Raw genomic sequence first — 20,037 nt, 5'->3', positions numbered from 1 at the left:
TCTATGCTTGTCCATATCTCTCTCTTGCGTGTTGCCTTACATTATAAAGCTTTTGGGGCAGTGAACTTTCATATGCTGTATCTATAAACCATCCAGCAAAGTGAAATCCTGGTGTGGGAATAGGTTTACAAGACACTGACACACATAACTAAATAAATAAATATGAGGAAGACACTGAAACAACTTTATGGTGCTGAGATGTTGAGTATACAGCTTCTACACAGTCCATGACAGTGCAATACCCATTTTCTAGCTTTCATATTATTAAAAAAATGTGTTATTGAACACTTTTGTGAAATCCACAAAAGTGTGAATGGGAGAGTTTGTGAGTAGAGTCCACTCTTTGTTCCTTTACTTTTTTCCCCCATCGGTGCAATTAAATTTTTCTCCTATTCAATCCAGTTTTAAATCCAGTTTCTATTTTTTTCTCAATTATATTTTTTTCCATTATTTTTTTCTCATTTGCTGCGAGACTGCTAATTATTAGCGTATTGCTCCAAACACAGTTAAGTCTACCTACCTGTATAGAACTTTACTTCCATAAGTAAAATTTGAGCCCTCAATAGCACCATTCTTTGGAATAATGGGACTCCCACAGGATATGGCTTGAAAGAGATAAAAATCAAAGATGTGTGTTTAGAGAGCACATCAAGGACCTTTTCAGACAAAAACATCCAATTTGCCACAAAAAATGAGTGCTAGCCTCACATGTGTAGGTGCTTTCACTAAGGTCAGAGAAGGTTCTTGCCTGGGTAAAGAGAGTGCAATTTTCCTTTCAATGGCAACTGACTTTACTGTAGTGCTACTCATAAATTCTTGGACATATCACATTTTCTTTCAAGTTATGTCTTTACTGTAATATAAGAATCAATATATATGCATACATATAGATGCATACTCGCACAAGTGTGTGTACGTGCACATACATTTATATTTGGCATCAAATTTAATTGGTCAGTATCCTTTCAAATAAAAGCATTTCCAAACAATATTTAAAAAACGCTTAGCTTTAGGAGATGTTGAAGCAGAGGAGGACAAGGTTGCAGATACTTCCTGTCACTCAAGAGATGCCTTAGGTCATGGTGAAACACTGATAGAAAAACCTTGTACTGGAAGGCCACTGGGCCACAGAATTATCAGGGGTGCTATGGGGGCTTGGGTCAAAACAGGTGAAAAAGTGCTCAGGGCTCCGTTTTGGATAAGAAGGTTGATGCAGCTTTTCTGGGGACATGGGCCACTTTCAGCGCATCAAGAGTTTTGATTATTTTGAGGTGGACAACTGGGATTGTACTGCAATCCCTGGGCCTGGTGTGGAGGGGACTCCTCCCATAGTTAATCCTTCTCTATAAAGAAAACCATTTAGATCCCTTCTTTGCCTCCACTATATTGTAATACCTATTGTCCAATTTGCTTTTTATATCTGGTGGGTCTAATGATGCACACCACAATAAACATACAGCAGAAGGACACTACCTTCACAATAGGGTATCATGTGGCTCCACACTCCAGTTGCCAAACACCTGACTCTACTTAGTCCTCTCAGTTGGAAACCTTCCTCACAGGAGAAAGTAACTTCACCCCCAACACTGTAATCTTCTCCATAAGAATGACCATTTTCGGGATTTCCTGGATTCTTGCATTTTACTGGCTCTGAAGAGGCAGACATGAATTAATAGCAGGTTTCATGGCTTCACTGTCCATTAGTGCAGGAGTGTCAAACTGGTTTGGCCCCCTGGGCTGGATCTGAATTATTGGGCTTCTTCTGGGCTGGATCCAGATCGTAGGACTTCACAGCTGGATCCAGACTTATCTCTAGTGATGGGACAAACGGTGTCACCTCACTCATTCCACCACTGAAATGTGTCCCCAACAGGGCTCCATACCCCAGATTTTTTGGCAGTGGGCTCCACCCCAAATTTCTATCCCTTCTAGGAGCCCTGTAGGCCACATGTTTGACAGCCCTGAGTTCATGCTTACGAAGTTGTGTGTCATTTGTTCAGATGTTTTGTGAAAATAGGGAAATAGGAAAGTGTGGGAAACATACATCAGTATTTTAAGTCCCTCCTCAGTCATCTTTTTCTACTCTTGGTGAAGTGCTGAAGTGGTATCTCCTGCCAACTGCTGTGACTCAACTAAATTCAGTGCAGTTGGGTCTCTTAGAGTGGGGCTGCATTCATATTCTCAGCCAACTCCAAACATTTTTCACTTGAGAGGCAGCAGTATAGTCCAGTATGTAAGGCAAGGGACTGCAAGTCAGGTGAGCTATTTCCAGCTCTAACAAAGTCTTACCATTTGTGCATGCATGTGTTAGGTCAAAATTTGGAAATTCAGCAAAGATAGTTGTCTACACTGTCAGGTGCCTACACTGAAGTATTTTTTCTATGGACATTTCAAAGTGCAGTTCTTCTACCCTGAAGAACAATACTGTAAAAATAACAATGAGGGTTTTCAAGTTCCAGAGTCAATACACTCAACTGCGAGAAAAAGGGATCTCTTCCAACTGTCCTCACTGCATCCAAAGGAAGTGCTTATTCCTCAAAAAGCAAGTACATCTTGTTTCCCATCTCCAGGTAGATTAAAAGCTTATTCCCTTACCTTTGCACTTTTTACCATCTCCTGTATAGGGAGGGATGCAAGTACATACATAGGAGCCATTTGTATTAAGGCAAGAAGCATGCTCATCACAGTCTGAGCCAACAGCACATTCATCGACATCTGGAAAAATAAATGTTTCTAGAATAAATAACTTCAATAAACATCGGCTCTAAATTTACATTGCTCTAAATATCTGGCCAAATCAATTAAAATGATATCAGTAAAAGCCTACCATTAGTGCTTCTTTGACAAACTATAACAACCAAGATAAACATAGAACAAAAAAAAAAATGTAAGGCCTGTGGTTCAGAGCAAAATATTTTATTTAATATAAAATAAACTATAGTAAGTATGCTGGAAAAATAGAAAAGGTCCTTTACTCCATATGCAGCACATGCTCTGATCAGTCTTTTTATGCCAGTCATTTTGATTTCAGGAGGGCAAATGAACTGGAAATTTAATACATGCTGAGAAAGAAGAGTTTTGTAATAGTTTGGGCAAAGACTTTCCCTTTGTCTGGAAAGCTCTTTCTGTGTTAGTTGTCCTGTCTATCACAAGGATAGGACAGCTTAGCCTGGAGGGCAAAGTACAGAAAGTTACTACATTACAAGCTGGCTGAGATGTGTAGAGTTGTTAGAGATTCGAATGAGATCAAAAGGCAATATTGAGGGTAATTATTTGTATGATGATAGTAGCTATGACCCTCAATCAGTGATCAAGACCCCACTGTGAGAGGTGTTGTACTAACACATATAGAGAAAAAAAAGACAGTGCCTTGTCCAGCTTATTTCATTTCAAATTTTGGCTTTCTGCACTAGAGCAGGGGTTGTCAACCAGGGGTACGCATACCCATAGGCATACTTGGAAGGTGATAGGGGGTACACAAAAGCAGGCAGAGATGGAGCAAGGCGGTGGGGGGGCAAGGGCAGTGGCATCCCTCTGTGGATGGATGTGGGGTGGGGAAGCTCACATGCAGCAGCCAACAATGCCACCCACCACCCCATGCTGTCATCTACCACCCTATGCCACCACCACCAAGGAGCAGGGCCAGGGGGGCAAAGTCAGCAGCGCCCCTCTGCAGGCTACACAGGTGTTGCCCAGCCGGCAGTTCCATGGGCTGCTGCCGGGTGGCGCGCAATTGGCCGGGCATGAGGCCCATCAGCAGCCTGTGAAGCCGCAGTGCAACTAGCCATGGGAAAGTGGGGTCTGGTGGTGGTGCAGGGTGGTGGGTGGCAGTGGCAGTGCGGGGTAGTGGGTGGCGGAGGCAGTGGCCACATACGATCCCCACCCCCCTGCATCCAGCTGCCACCACCAGAAGGGGTACACTTGTTAAAAAAGGTTGAAAACTCCTGCACTAGAGAAATGTGCTTGGGATGCAAAGGGAGTCCTAAGCTTTGGGAGGCAATTTGAGAAACCATCTCATTGAAAAATTCCCAGTATCAGGGATTATTCCTTATACATGCCAGATGTTCATAAGGCAGAACAATTCTTCATGAAAAACCCCATCAAATTGGGCAGATGTTGCAGGGAATCCAAGAAATGCGAACATGCAGCTAGGGGTTATTGTAAACAAAACACTTATCAATTGCTGTGCAAACAACGCAATGAAACAGGAGTATCTCAACAACAAACAAAAACAAATCCAGCCAATGAGTAAAGAGTTTCAACTGTTTAAACAGTCCACCGCAAAAAATAGTTCTAAAACAAAAGAAATTTCATACTGATACCCACAGAAGAGAAACATAGATAAAATAAACAAGGGCTCTGACTCTCCTATGTCTTGCACGCTATGCAGCCACTTAAATTTTCACAGATTTAAAACAGTACTAAATCATAAAGCCAGCACTGATTTTCCATTGCTCTGAAGTCATTTACATTAGGTCAGAGAGCACATAAAACATAATACCTATGATTGGGCTCACATTTTACAACCACTTTGTATTTTCTTTAAATTGGTACAAATGCCTGCACAGGTCACAGGGAAATCGGGCATGTAGTGTTTCCCATGCAACTTACAGATTCATTTTACACAGGTGAAAAAGTACAAAGCAGTGGAGGATTAGATCCCCTGTCCCTCTGGTGTGGAATTACAGGTCTTGAGATAGGTCAGGAAGGATGCATGTTAGAGTATTGGGTATTGTCTGAGATAATTTCAGAGCTATTGGCTATTATTTTTCAGGGCTTGTTGATGTCAGGTAGAGTCTTAGATGATTGGAAAAGGGCAAATTCAGTGTTCAATTTTAAGAAAGGGAAGAAAGATCCAGGAAACTACAGAAAGGTCATGATTTGACTTTGATACTTAGAAGATCAGGGAGCAAAAGATTAGGAAGAAATTTCTGACTTTGAGGGTGCTAAAGTCCTGGACCAGCATTGGAATCTAGGAAGTTTGTGGAGTTTCCACCCTTAAACCAACACTTGGCTGGCATGGTTTTGTCAAGGTGTGTGTCGTGTTCCAACCAACACTTGGCTGGCATGGTTTTGTCAAGGCCTGTGTCGTGTTCCCCCCCCCCCCGCAGTGGGGGGTAGAGGATTAGACTAGATCAGGGGTCGGCAACATTATGACTCGTGGGCCAGATCTGGCTCACAGAACCACTGGATTCAGTCTGCTGAGCCCAAGGGCACCTGTGCTGGGACTGGGCAAGGAGGAACTGCATCAAAGCTGAGCAGTTGGAAGCCACACCTGGGCTACTGCTTTTCTCCCCTGCTTCCCCTCCTCCTGGTGGCAGCATGGGTGCAGGTTCTAACAGACAGAGAGCTGTGTCCAGGTCAGGAAGCTGGAAGCTGCACTTGTGCTGCATCTGGGAAGTAGGAAGAGAAGGCAGGGGAGCAGGAAGAAGCAGCAATGGCAGCACAGATGCAGCTCCCAGCTTTCTTGCCCCGGTGCAGGCAAAGCCACTTGCCTCTGTCAGAACAGAGCAGGGTTGTTCTGGCCTACAGCGTGAAAAGGTTCCTGACCTCCTGAGGTCCCTTCCAGCCCTGCTTTTCTATGATTTTATGACTTAGACAAGGGGTAGGCAATTATTTGGGCCTGACGGCCACATGGGGAGTTTTGATGAGCTGTCAAAGGCTAAGTCAGAGCACACCACCCCCACCCCTACAACAACTCATCGAAACTTCCTAAGGGGGTGTGGGTGGGCAGGGAGCAGTGTTTAGAAGTGGGAGGAATGGGCGAGGCTGGGATCAAGGGACCCAGTCATGGGACAGTGACAGCTCCTGGCCTGGGGTTTGGGCCTTCAGCTGGGCTTGCTCCCTACATGCCCCTACCCTCTGTGGGGGGTGGAGGGGGGAAGAGGATTGTGGAGGGGCATGTGCGTGTGCGAGGAGGGGGAGCTGCCTGGGCACTAGGTCCCAGGAGCCTGCTATAGGTAAAGGGTGGGGACAGGGAACATATGGAGGAGAGCTACCCTGGGCAGTGTGGTCCGTGTTCTCCCCACAGCACTCTGCATGGGGTTGATCCCCACCTTCTCCTGCAGAGGCAGAGGCCACACCACACTCCCACTGGTGCCCACCACCTGGCCAGGTGCTGCTGTGCTCCCCCTGCCTCCAGGGGCAGCTCCTGTTCCTGATGTTGCCCCTGCTGCACTGCGCTGTGCCAGGCAGGCAGGCAGCTTCAGCTGGGCGGCTCCTGCCCCAGTGTGCAGGGCTCTGGCTCCAGCTCCTGGGAAGGTGGCCAGGAGCTGAAGCCAGAGCCCCATGTGCTGGGGCAGGAGCTGCCTGGCTGAAGCTACTCATCCGGAGCAGTGCAGTGCAGCATGGGCAAGTTCAGGAGCAGGAGGCAGTGCTTGAGGCGGGGGGCAAAAAGCAGCATCCAGCTGCACCCACACTGGTAACAGCCCGCCAAAAGCTGAGCATGCTGGTCGGGGCCAGGCTGTGGGCACCAGTGGGAGCCCAGTGCTGGCCGCCCTGATGCAAGTGGGTGGATTGGCCCCATGAAGAGCACTGCAGGGACAGCTGCAGACCAGTCCAGTCACCTGGTGGGTCAAGATCTGGCCCGCAGGCCACATTTTGCCCATCCCTGACTTAGACCATGAGTCCTTGAGGAGCTGTGAGACAGTCCATATTCTTGAGAACTTGCCAAAAATGTACCTGTTACCCCAAGCTTTCTCTGTGAGGGAGGTGGTGGTGAGGGGAGAATTTGATATAGGGTGAATGCAGTTTTGAGGCTATGAAGGAGGCTGTGTTGTGCCAAAGAAATCCTACTGTAAAGGGAACTTTTGCTGGAATGAAAGATTTTCAGCTTGTTTTTAATACCTACTTCATTTTTTATAACAAGACCAGAGTGTGAGAAGAGCACTATGAAAACTTCAATAAAACAAACACTTCAGTTGCCCCCAAGTGGGGCCATATCTTGCAAGTCATTCCAACCTCCCATAAAGTCAGTGGGCGTTCTGAGAGAGGAAGAGCAGCAGGATTTAGCCCACAGCCATGAACAATACAACCACCTAGATGACATATCTCACCAAGACAAGATGGCGAAATGCCATTCCAACTTCCACTGTCAGTGCAGAACATCCTGGAATCTCCCAGTAAATAATATCCATTATTGCACTGGTAGGTAACCGTGCTGCCAGCAAAGAAGTCCTCAGAGAAATAAAATCCATGTTCTAAAGGTGGAGGCACTCCACAGCTGATCCCTGTAAGACAGGTGAGGAAGGAGAGCATGAATATGCTGGCCCATCAGACATTCCATGAAACACCTCTTAGTGCCAGAGCAACTAGCACAAGATTCAACTTCAGGAGAAATTTCAATGCCTGAAATCAAAGGAGCTACACCAGGGTGAACTTGGGGTGCAGACAGAAGTGCAGCTCCCTGCTGTAACTCACAGCGCTTTGCAGGAAGTGTGCTGAGTTACAATGATCCCGGGGGAGGGGAACGCTGGTTCCCGGGGGAGGGGAATCTAGCTGCTGGCTGGGAGCCTGCAGACAGTTTCCCCTAGGAATGGCCCCTCCTCCCTGCCAGGCCACACTGTTTTCAGAATGGGAGGGGGGAAAGGAAACAGAGGGAGTTAAACCTAGGGTTTTTTCAGCCCCCGCTGGAAGGTGGGGCAGGTAAAATGAATTCACCCACCTCACCCTCTGGTGCCGGCTGGGGAACCCCTAGAACGAGCTCTTTCCCCCACTTCCATTCTGAAAAGGGCTCGTAAGCTGGCAGGCAGCGCAGACACAAATTACAGAAGACAGTTTGTTTTGAAAAATCTTCATCTGAACCCTCATGCAATGAGGGGTCACATTTTCACCCGACTGGCCATTTTTGAAGTGGTCTGCAGCTATGCACTTGTGTTTGGTCACAGCTATAGCCCACTTTCTGTGGCCAGATTGGATGAAAATTGTCACTTCTTTCTGTGCCCTTGATTTGTGAGCTTTAGCTTTTACTGCCCCACTCAGGAAAGAACAAAAGAGAAACTGGAAAATAAACAAATTAAAGTAAGACTATCTGGGCTCTTGTGTGCACACGTCTGTGTTGGTGATTGTACTATCAGCAAGCAGCAAGTTTCTAATTATGGCCTGGGAATAAAAAATGCACACTAAAGACTGGGGTTCAACAGCCTGTTGGGATTAACTCACTTTCTCCTCATCTGAAAATGTCAACGTGTAAATAAAATGCTCAAAAAAAAAAAAAAAATCACACATCTACCAGCCATCAAGATTGAAAACTTCTGTTTCTCAACAGAACTACAACATTAATAGCATCAAAACAAGTGTTTCTGTACAGCCATGGCAAGTGTGTTTTAACTGTGATATAATGGGTTACTTCTCAAAGTAAGTTGGTAAATGAATAGTTTGCTCTTGCCACCGGCAATAAGTTAAGCTGGGGCTCTGCAGACCCACATGAAGCCTTCCAGCTGCTTACCACAGCCGGCTCAGGACCCTGCTGCAGCTGCTTGTGCAGCCTGCCTGCTTGGGGATGGCCTGAAACTGTGGCTTAATTACCCTGATGAAACCCAAGGAAGTCATTAATCCATGCTTAATAAAGTGTGGATTAATGGCTTCCCCAGACTTAATCAGGGTAATTGAGCTGCAGTTTCAGGCCATCTAGGAATCTGTAGGGAGGGGTGGGATTGCTGCGGCTACTTGGCCAATCAGAGGCTTGGGGGGACTCCACCATGCTTAGCCTGTGAAAATGGCTGCCAGTCCCAGGATCTGCCCAAGAAATTGGCCAGTCACGTCAAGTTCAATAGACCCTTATCTATATGGCACAATGCCAAGCAGAAATACCTGATCTAGCTCTTTCAGAACAGTTATCTTCCAAATGAAACTATTTGTAATAGTTCAGAGAATAGCTAAACTTCATTTTTCAGTGAATTTTTCCCAGTTCAAAGACACATGTATAATGTGCCTAATTCTTAGCCTGTGAATAGTTGCAATTATAGCAATGTGAAATAACAAAGGCAAAAAGGAGCCTGGAGTTGGGAAAATGGGAACCAGAAGAGACAGACAGGGCACATTATGTTTTAACAGGTCTGATCTTTTAACAGAAGATCATTTAGGTACCTTCTGTGGCATTACTTTTATTCACATATAACCATTTCTATGTCATGACTCAGATGCAAAAGTAATCTGTTTCAGTGATATTTAAACATAATGCAGATGCTGTAGCTTTTCCTCAGAAGAGCTTATGTTCAGAAGCCTCCACTGAGTGGAGGTGTTCAGAATATGATGGCTTATGATGTACTAATTTCTGTCAGACTTGGCTATCAACAAACCTACCTTTCAATCTTTAAAAGGAAAAGGGGAGCTGCTGCTTCAGAGTATAAGCTAAGTGCTATGTCTGCAAGACCCTGTAGCAAGTTACTTAAATCACTTCAACTTTGAACCTAAATGAAACAGGGTTAATGATGCAATGGTTGTGCTACCCTTGTATTGCTACAGAATAATTTGACATATATACACAACTGTTACATCTGGCTACAATATCAGTCATCATTTTTAGGAATAAAGGGCAGCAGAATGAGGCTGTAGGTCATTATGAACCTGACAGAGTAAAATATTTAAGCATAAGCTTATCTTTAACAAGGTATGTATATATTTTAATGAGAATGGGCTTAAGCTTGTGCTTAACTTTTTTGCTGAATGAGGGCTGCTAAGACCCACACAGAGGCCAACATTTTTGAAACCTGGTTTGTGACCGATGCTTTAACCTGCTATGCCTACAGTATGCTAGGATGAACTACTTACTTTCACAGCGTGGAAGAGGTCGAGTCCATTGTCCCAAGTTTAGACAGTGCTGGACAGAGTTCCCCACTATCTGGAAGCCCGGGTCACAGAAAAGGCTCACTTTTGACCCTGGCTTTAAATCAGTTGATAAGGTCCGCAGATGAGGTATGGATCCTTCTAAGGATGGGCAGTCTGAGGAAAAAGATGCATGCATGCAGAGCTACTGATGTTGCCTTGAATAAAAACTTTTTACTCTTTGAACACTGGATACTGTGCGAGCTTATGTAGTGATGATAACCCTGAAGAGTGGTATATTTAATATGCCATCTCGTACTCAGATTCAGAGGGCTTCACAGCACCTCAACACTTTAGAACTGAATACATTTCTGAGCAAAAGGAAGAGAAATCAGATACTAGAACAGATTCCAATTGCTGTTAGTATGAATGGCCAGAACAATCTTCTATCTGATTCACTATCAATTTTCACTCTTTCAACATCCCAATACAGGAAGCCATAAATCTCTGTATGTGATTCCAATGACCTTTTGTTACAAAACACTGGAATTTTAGGAATGAAGACTGGATGTTCCAGGCATTAAATTATCAAAATAAATAATTCCAGGACAGCAGGGCAGGGGTCACTATATAACACATTTAACCTTATAAACAGAATCATTACAATATTACATTGAACAAAAACAGTTCTAAGAGATAAAGTTCTAACCAGCACAAAATATACTGTTGTAATCTATCTTCACTCTTCCAACAACCCCAGGCAGGAAGTCGGGCCAAGCAAATACATTTCCTTTTCGGAGTTCCTCTGGACAGGAAGTAGCCAAGGATTTTACCTAAGGTTCAAAACAAGTGGTTAGATATAGCTGGCCAACTAATCAGCAAGCTTGGCAGGAAAAGAATTAAAGAAAAATTTTCCTCTTGTATCTGCATGGCAGTCCTGAACCTAGAGTTTTGATCCCAAGCCTGTTGAGCTGAAGAGAATCTTTTCATTGATTTGAGTAGGCTCATGGGTATTCTGCTTCATTTACATGTCTGCATTTTTTACCATCATCAATGCAAAGGTAGAATAGTGAAGTCATGTGCTGCTGGGTGGATCTATGTACTGTCCTAACATTTAAAAATAATACCTATTCCTTTTAAATGCAGCTGTCTATTTGGAAGAACAGCATATTTTCCTCACTAACAGGCAGATAAGGGGAAAAAAAATCAGAATAGATGATCTCAAGTATTCGAAGAAGAAAAATCTAACAATAAGAGGAAGCAGGAGCTGAATTTAGAAGAGCTACAGTCCTGAAATGCTTGTATTTCTTTACATCTAGTTTAAGGACAAGAAACATGACATGAGTTTTCTGAAATTCCTAACTAAAGCAACACTATGTGTTATGTGTGACTAAAGCAGTCACTTGTGTGACACCATTGGTTAGACAGACAGACACATTCTAAAATAAATGGGAATCTTAACACTATTGTCGATAGGAGAACTAGATCCCATGTAACCAAGAACTGGATATAAAACTGGAGTGCCAGAAAAATGGCAAGAAGGCCATGTAGCAAAAGGAATGCCTCTGTTCCTAGAACAAACAGAGGTGTTTGCAAATATTATGACAGAACAGTCTTCCATTAAAAATGCATTTTGGCCAACCTACAAGAGGAATAGGACAACTTCAATAGGAAAGAGTTTTACTGAAGTATTAAAACTTTTTTGCTTCAATACCATAATGTCAAACTGTTCCTTTTTATCATGTAGAAAACTATTAATGTGCCAACATGCTGACTGCATAATCTTGGGGAAGGGGCTAGTTTTTGTTATATGTGCAGGAGGATTTTGTAAATCTTGAATCGAATGAGGAACTTGGTAAGAGAAGTGGCTCCCTGAATTAGTTTGCATTGCATTTACTCTTTCCACTGCAAGTCGCAAGTTAAGGAATGAAATGGAATCTTTCAGTGGCAGTGCACAGTATAAGAGGTGTTATTATTTAGTGTAACAGCATAACTTTGCTGTAAAGGCACCATGCAGAATATCATAGCACTCCCTGGATAGCCTCCAGCAGAAACATTACTCTTAGACAAGCAGCTGTTTAAAATGATGCATGACCTAAAGAAGACAAATATGCAGTAAAATTATAACTAGAGGCTTCCCGCCTTTCAATAAATATATTAAAGAGGTAAGTGCCTGCCTGCGAGAAGATGGTTATTTAATGAACAGAATGTGTTAATAATTGAACTACTGTGTCTGCTTCACATTCTGTGTTTGAGCAGAAGAGTGGTGGAGGAACGGTTCTGATCGCCATTCTAAAGAACAGATAAGAATTGTGAAGAATAGAAAGAGGAAACCACAGGGTAGGTGTGGCTTAACATATATAAGGCAACACAACCACTCATCAGGGATAGCTGTAGGTCTGAAGTGGTTAGAAGAACAGGCATGCAGGCCCAGTGGCTTGCTTGAAATAGGTGCCTGGCCTCATCCTGTTTCTGATGAATAAGGATACATAAAGATGTAAATGAAATTTTACCCTACAGTCAGACTAGTACAAACTGTGGGGTTTTTTGCCTTCCTCTGTAGTGGGGAGTGTGGCCCTCTCTCCTCACAGCAGCAGGACACAGTCTATGTTTATCCCTCTACATTACCTGTTGCAGGTTATGTAGTGCAAACGGGTTCCTTGTGTAGTTTTAGTAGCAGGCTAGAAAAGGATTTGTATATGGTGGTTTGAATAGGGATAATCCTGCCTCAGGCAGGAAGTTGGACTAGATGACCTCCAGAGGTCCCTTCCAACCCTACTTTTCTATGATTTTATGCCTTAAACTCTAGCATATAAAATAACTGTGATATAAACAGAGACAGGGAAGATGATTTACTATTTGAAGCTCTAATAACAAAAAGAGGTAAAAAGTTTATGGGAAGTTTACTCAGCAAATTTCCCTGTCTTCATCTTACATCTGTCTTTTATCATTAAGACCCTGGATTTCTGTGCATACCCCAGTGAAGGATGAGATTTTTCAAAAGCACTCTTCACTGACCCCTCTCTGTTTCTGCTCAACTCCATGGCCGTGTCCATATAAGCACGGGCATGTGGTTTGTGGCACCACAAACCTCTTTGTGGTGCTACAAACTGCACACGGGGAATGTTTAAATGTGCCCCACACTGCAAATTTGCAGCACGCAGCCAAAATTTGGTACTAGGAAATCCTGGTAGTAAAACAAAGCACAGGGAAAAAATACAGTGCAGCGCACGTGACGGGAACGCGTGCTTGAAAACATGGAGGCATAATCCTCCAGGGAGACTAAGGAGTGTCTTCACTTCCAGTTGTGCCCTGGCTTCTCCAGCATGCTGGGAGCTGGGCATGGGTAGTTTGCCCAAAGTGGGACAATTTGTCCCTCCATAAAGCGCATGTACAGGTACATGTGGTACAGCAAAAAGTAGCAGCACACATTTGTGCCGCTACTATTTTTGCCACTGCACGCGCATGCCCCTGCACATCTGGACTATAACACTCAGCAGAACACAAACTGGGGCAGAAATTCTGGGTTATTCTGAATGCCAGAAGGGTATAAACAGCAGAGGTGTAGTCAAATGGCAAAATTAAAGCTCTTTCCTTTTTTTCAATTCCTGTAACTATTAATAAATCCCCCCAAAAAATGGACTGATCTGATTCCCATCAACTTCTGCAGGAGTTGAATGTGACACTGTAAGATACCAAAGCATTAACATTGATTTGTTCCTTTGCCCTGAGCCAGCCAAAATTCTGAACAAGCATTCACCTGCTCCGGGGACAGGACATGGTCCCAGATGTTGAGCTGGCTAATAGAGCCCACAAAAGACTCAGCTGGATTAAATCCTTCTCCTCTCTGGTCTTGATCCTGGCCAAGCACAAGTGCACCACCACCTAAAAAGGAAGAAAAATGGTCCTGAGAAGAAGTTGCTGTTGTTTAAAGGTGAAAAGTATTTTAAAGAAAAAGCTGTCTTGTACACAGGGACACCACAGCAGCTGATAATCAAGTTGCAAAGCAATCTTTATTAACTAAGTCATGTTGTCAACTGGAGATACTTTAAATAGATGTTTCAGAAGTGCATTTCCTTTTGAAAAATAATCTAGGATTTATCACAAAGCATGTGACAGTACAGCTAATACTGTAATTAGGAATTATTAACTGGCTTAACATAATTCATGGTATCTAGGTATTTTATAATTTTCCTTACCAATGTATTAAAACTGTTAAAAGCCTTAAAAATATCACACAAAGTGAGGAAACCACATGTAACGTACCATGCAAGTTAATTTACTTTTACCTCATTTAACCGGAGCACAGCAAATGGGAACATTTGGTGTCTATGGCCATGTGCATGATGGTATGAGTGTGTGCTTATTCTTTGGAATAACCACAATGCATTTGGAAATAAAAGGACAGGACAGAACTGCATACAAGGGCTATGATTAGACATGTGGCCCTACTTGTAAGACGAGTTTTCTTAAATTCTAAAACACTGCACGATTCCTGCAGTTCGTGAAGTTAAAGCATTTTAAATTATCAATTCTCTTCTCTGGAAAGTGATCCAAAATGGATTTTTTGCTACTCTTTGGCTACTCTCTGAGATGATGTGTTGCATGTCCCCTTGTGACAGTTTACAACTGCAGCTGTTTTGAATGGTGCATTCTGCAATCATTGTATGCTTCATGGACTGTTAGCATCTTTAGTTTATATAAACAGGTGGTCGAGGGGTTTATCACCCTCCCCATTAAATCATTAGAAATTCCTCAAGGTCCTAAATGAACTGGCAAAATAATAATCTCTTCCCCTAGCACAGGAAATAATGAAAGAAGCAGACATAAGAATTCTGCCATTCATATTTAGGCTAACACACCAAAGTTTCCAAAACTGTCAGGACAAGATACTGTTGCAATTAAATTCTAAGGACAGTCATACAAATGATGGGGAAATATAATATGTTTATTGCTAATTATGTTTTTAAACCAAACTGATGATTGAGTTTAACACTGGCATCCAATTGTGAAATTTGTTTTCATTAAAATGTCCCAGGTCAGTTCAGCATGTTTCTTAAAAATATCTATGGGCAAGATTCTGGCACCCCTATTCAGGCTGTGTGAGGTATTCCTTTGCAAATATGCACCTTGGTTACAGTGAAACTACATGTAGAATGAAGACTAGTCCCCCTGAAGAAGGATGCTATACTTGAATCCAACGTGGGATAAACAAATGCCAGCTCTGAAACACCACAAACATGATAATATTAAGAATGAGGCAAAGGAATGAAGAAATGTAAAGTAAATATACCAGGGATTTTTGAACCAACTGAGAGACCACTGCCTCCATCAGATAACTTCCCATCAATATACACTTTCCAGGCTCCATCTGTGCATGTCCAAGTGACTGCAACGTGATGCCACTTGCCATCATTCATAGAAGGGCAATCTGTGATCTTTTCCTTCCCATTCACATAAAGAACCCACCTGCATGACGAAAAGACAGAAGGGGCATGTCACACATGTCTACTACTGCATATAATACCAGAAAGGGCGATTCGCATCATACTTTTTAGAGAGGATCCTTAAAGTTAAGTTGTACATAGCATCTCAAAGACCATCGGTCATTCAGGAGGTCACAGCCAGTACTGGAACTAAAGTGGGGTATGGAGTGGGGAAGACAATCAGGACAGTAGCCCTCAGCACATACTTGTGGGGCGTGGGGAAGGGCTGCAAAAATAGCAGCCACTGAAGCTGTTGGGTGGCTGCATGGCCACTACTGGCAGCCACTGCTGCCCTGCATGCTCCCATTGTACAGGATGCAGAGCTCCCTTGTTACAGCTCTGGTCACAGCAATAAATAGGTCCAATAGTAAGCTGCTTATTTTTGTAAATATTACTTTAAATATTTCTTTTATCCTCTGCAAAAATAGCCCATGGAGAAATATTTTACCTTTTGCATATTACCTTTTTCTTCTTACATCATTCTCTTTTATTAGCAAACAACTGGCAAAAAGTAGTTTTGCAATTCAGGTCAGGGAAAAATATCATTCAGAAGGACCAGCTACAAAGTTTTCACTTAGATTCATTTATGAACTTATCCAGGGAAAGGCACTGTTTGAGGATCCTCTCTATAAATAATTATAAACATTTATGATTTTGAAAGGTGACAGTACTACTACAGTTTTATTTACCCATTGTAATCTGTTAACAGAAATGCGTTGTCACTTCCATTCTCTACTGCATAAGAAATTGGAGTCCCATAATTAGTAGTGTCAGTGGATCTCATCCAGAAGGCACAGGTGATATTACCAAGTGATGGGAAAATATTGTCAAGTATGACATACCCGTAGATACCAGAAACTTCGAAATCCAGATTAAAACCAGAGGACTGTTCTGCAACAAACAAGTAGCATTTTCAGATCTGCAGTCTTACAAACAAAGGAACAAATTAAACTAAACCTTATCAAATGCAATAAAACTAAACCACAACCAGTCTGCAAAATACTTGCTTTCCACTTCACTGAACTAAAATTATATATTCTATTCTGAGGCCACTGTATTTTCCTCTTCTTAAAAAAGCACCAGTAGACACCTTGAGCCCTCAACAGCTACATAACATGCCAGATTCAAAGAAGCACAGTTAAAAAAAAATATGTAGGTTTCTTGTAGATAATGATAATGAATCTTTCATAATCTTTTGCACGGCTTTCAGCCCTCTGCCAAACAACTAAGGTGCCAGTCTGCCGATTCTCTATTACTCCCCTCTATTCAGTACTGGTGAGGCCATATCTGGAGTACTGTGTTCAGTTTTGGGTCCCACACTACAGAAAGGATGTGGACAAATTGGAGAGAGGCTAGCAGAGGGCGACAAAAATGGTGAGGGGGCTGGGGGACATGACTTATGAGGAAAGAATGAGGGAACTGGGCTTATTTAGTCTACAGAAGAGAAGACAGAAAGGGGATTTAATAGCAACCCTCAACTACCTGAAGCGGGGTTCAGAAGAGGATGGAGCTAGATTATTCTCAGTGGTGACAGATGACAGAACAAGGAGCAACAGTCTCAAGTTGCAGCAAGGGAAGTTTAGGTTAGATATTAGGGAAAATGTTCTCATTGGGAGGAACAGGTTAAACAGGTAAAACTGGAACAGGTTACTCAGAGAAGTGGTGGAATCTCCATCCTTGAAGGTTGTTAAGACCTGGCTAGACAAAGCGTGGAGGGAAGTTAAAGATAAGAGCAGAAAGAGTCAAGGAGCACTAGGGTAGGAAGGTCCATCACTGGTAGGCACACTTGCCTACCAGACCTGGAAGGAAATCTAGGAATTCCCACTTTTGGCCACATCCATACAAGTGTGGACATTTGGTTCCCTGGGGACAAGTAGCAGCAGCACACCCTGTGCTGCTACTACTTATCCCTGGGGAACACCCAGGCCATGAACGCTCCGACGTGCAGCATGTTACCCCGGGTAGGGTAGGGCCAACTGTGCTGGCCCCAGCAGCTTTACCTGGGGGCCTCAGAGCTGCAGCCATGGGGCTCCTGCAGCAGGGAGCCTGGCAGGCAGCTGGAGTGTGGCTCCGACCCTCTAAGTTCCAGTTTTGGGCAGCATGCCCTGCTGCCATGTACACCACCCTGCTTTTTTAGGTGTGGGTTTTTTGACCTTGGGATCTGCTGGGGTTTGTGAGAGAGGTTTGGTGGTGGTTTGTTTTGTTATTTCTGGTTCCCTAAAGTACATGGCATTGCTATGGAATAACTCTATTCAAAGTATTGAAAAGTGCTCTAAGGTGATATTATGAGCAAAAGCAGTAACTATTATTCACTCATACATCAGTAGTACTCACAAAGTTTTTGGTTGGATAGAGGAGATGAAGGATATATGACTAGATGACTAGTATATCTCCTTCTCTTTTGTAAAATTGCCAGGGGCCCTTTTACTTTCATCTTAAGATCCACAACATACACAAAAAATATCATCATTTTAAGGGCTTGTATAAAAGACAAAAGTTACCAAGCCAAACTGATCTCAGGTGTAACTCCAATGACATCAAAGAAGTTACTACAGCTTTAAACCTGGACTATTATCTTTAAGCTTTGATGGTAGAAACTATGTTCTTTGCTACAACATCATCTCGGTTTCTGATACAGAGCACACAAGCAATATATGAAATATAAAGAGCTAAGGGACAGATCCTCAAAAGGGATTAGGTGCTTAAAATGAGTTATATAACTAAATACTATGGACAATACTTTGGACAAATACTGGGCTTCAATAGCTGGGACATGTGAAGTAAATCCAAAAACTGAGCACACTGGGCTAGCTGCTGCATAGTAAAAGTCATATGGTATCAAGTGAGCCAGCATAATTCTTATCCAGAGGCTCTGTCAAGCCACTGTTTGCTGACACTTTAGTCCTGTGTACCTGTTTCACACCTGCTGCCTGTAAAGCCAGGGGGACATTTACAAACGTACGAGTTCAAGGCATCCACACAGGTTGCTTGGTTTAAGCAGGGGTTGGATTCACACTCATTGATGTTCACTTCACAATGCTGTCCCATGTACCCCGTCACACACAGACACCTGAGGAGGAAACCAAAATACTTTTCTATTTTGGCTGCTTTGATTACAGAAACACTGTCCATAATATGAGGTTATGTTTGTTCAGAGACATCCTACTCAGTGCTTGTCATCCTTATATATATATATATATATATATATATTACTTCTCTCATTGTAATAACACTAGACCTGATTCTGAAAAGTGCTGTATACTCTCAGCTCTCTCTTTAGAGAGAATCCCAAAAAGCTCATTGTTTGCAGCTGTCTTCCATTACAGCCTAGGTCTGACATCAGCATACACAATTCTCACTGAAGTCAACAAGAGCTCAGACTGTGCTCCCAGGTTCTGAGCCAGTATAGATAATTAAGCTGTTTTTCACTAAAAAGGAAAGAAAAAAGCAATTCTGATGTCACATCTGATCATCTACTTTCTTCATTTTGACACTGGCCATAATCTTTTTTCATAACAAAATATAGGAAGGCCCCACCAATGCCCATATCTGCTGCTGCCCTACAACCCCAGAAAACTTAATACAGGGTCTACACAAAATAATCTTCATTGTACAATGCTCTTGTGGAAGTCAATCATCAAGCTCTCTTGTTGGTAAAAAGAACCTGGAGGAAAACCAATTATTTTCAGTAAAAGAGCATGCTGAAATTCCGACCTACTCTAATGGGTGGAATCCCAACTACCCTTTCGTCTTCAACCTCCATGGATTCTCTTTGCTACTTTTCACGCACTTTTACCAAAGTGTACCCCATCACATTTTCCGAAAATGCACAATTAGGGATGCACACTGATGACATATTTGGTGTATCAGCCCAACGTGCTAACATCTTTGGAGAACCTGCAGTAGGTCTGGCTTTGCACATTACAGGAAATCAGTTACTGGTTCCTCACCTGAAGCTGTTGATACCATCTTTGCATGTAGCCCCATTCTTACATGGTCTGTTGAGACACTCATCAATGTTTTTTTCACACAAGGCACCGGTAAACCCAGAAGGGCACTTGCAATGAAAACTCCCAATCCTATCTTCACAAATAGCTTTGTTATGACATGGGTTTGAAAGGCATTCGTTCACTTCTGTTTCACAGTGAGAACCTGTGTAGAAAGAGGAAAGCCTACAGCTTTATTTTTAAGTAACAACGTTACAAACTCTTTTTAGGAAGAGGTATTATGCAGTTTTCAGTTTTTGGTGCCTCTGACAAATCCCAAGACAATAAAAATGACAAAGAATCCTTTGGAAAACAGCAAACAACAAATAGAAAACTACTGTGCTTTTTCCCTCATCTGGTTATACATATACCATCTGGTTATATATATCATCTAGTTGTTTGGGTGTATCTGTCAATGCGATTCCATGTACCTTCATTACATTTTGGAAATATAAGGATATATACCATACCTAGGTGCTATCAACTATTTAAGTTGGACACTTCCAATAATATTAAAAAATACTGTGATCCAATGAGATCACTGGTATCATGTTACAAATGGCAAAATAACAGATGACACTACAAGGTAAGAATCTGACTGTTCACTGTCCGAAACCCCATGAATCTATGCTATGCATTCCCAGGAGGGAGCCACTAAATGTATCTTAAAATAACATCAGTCAGGATCTGAGAGACTTTGAACAACTGATGAGCAATAAGGAGTTGGGAAACCTTCCTACAGTAGAAGTTAAGTTGGATCCTTTTCATTAAAACGAAGTTGGAATAGGGGGCAGAGGGGA

At 42.7% G+C, this 20,037-nt stretch overlaps 1 protein-coding gene across 1 annotated transcript in view; it reads right to left on the bottom strand.

Annotated features, from left to right (window-relative positions):
• Positions 1–20,037, bottom strand: part of SVEP1 (sushi, von Willebrand factor type A, EGF and pentraxin domain containing 1) — a gene marked incomplete at its 5' end in the record, with an annotated part of 183,300 nt that overhangs the window by 51,134 nt on the left and 112,129 nt on the right. The window contains 11 exons of the mRNA XM_025208993.1: positions 521–605; positions 1,474–1,650; positions 2,596–2,715; positions 7,056–7,229; positions 9,772–9,942; positions 10,475–10,598; positions 13,526–13,650; positions 15,059–15,234; positions 15,941–16,142; positions 18,164–18,321; positions 19,202–19,403. Coding sequence (XP_025064778.1) covers positions 521–605; positions 1,474–1,650; positions 2,596–2,715; positions 7,056–7,229; positions 9,772–9,942; positions 10,475–10,598; positions 13,526–13,650; positions 15,059–15,234; positions 15,941–16,142; positions 18,164–18,321; positions 19,202–19,403 — 1,714 coding nt within the window. The remainder of the gene's footprint in view (positions 1–520; positions 606–1,473; positions 1,651–2,595; positions 2,716–7,055; positions 7,230–9,771; positions 9,943–10,474; positions 10,599–13,525; positions 13,651–15,058; positions 15,235–15,940; positions 16,143–18,163; positions 18,322–19,201; positions 19,404–20,037) is intronic.

The sequence above is a fragment of the Alligator sinensis genome, unplaced genomic scaffold, assembly GCF_000455745.1.
Source record: "Alligator sinensis unplaced genomic scaffold, ASM45574v1 scaffold371_1, whole genome shotgun sequence".
NCBI classification, from domain to species: domain Eukaryota; kingdom Metazoa; phylum Chordata; order Crocodylia; family Alligatoridae; genus Alligator; species Alligator sinensis.
Note: the sequence above shows the minus strand (reverse complement) of the source record. Positions and strands in the feature narration are given on the sequence as shown.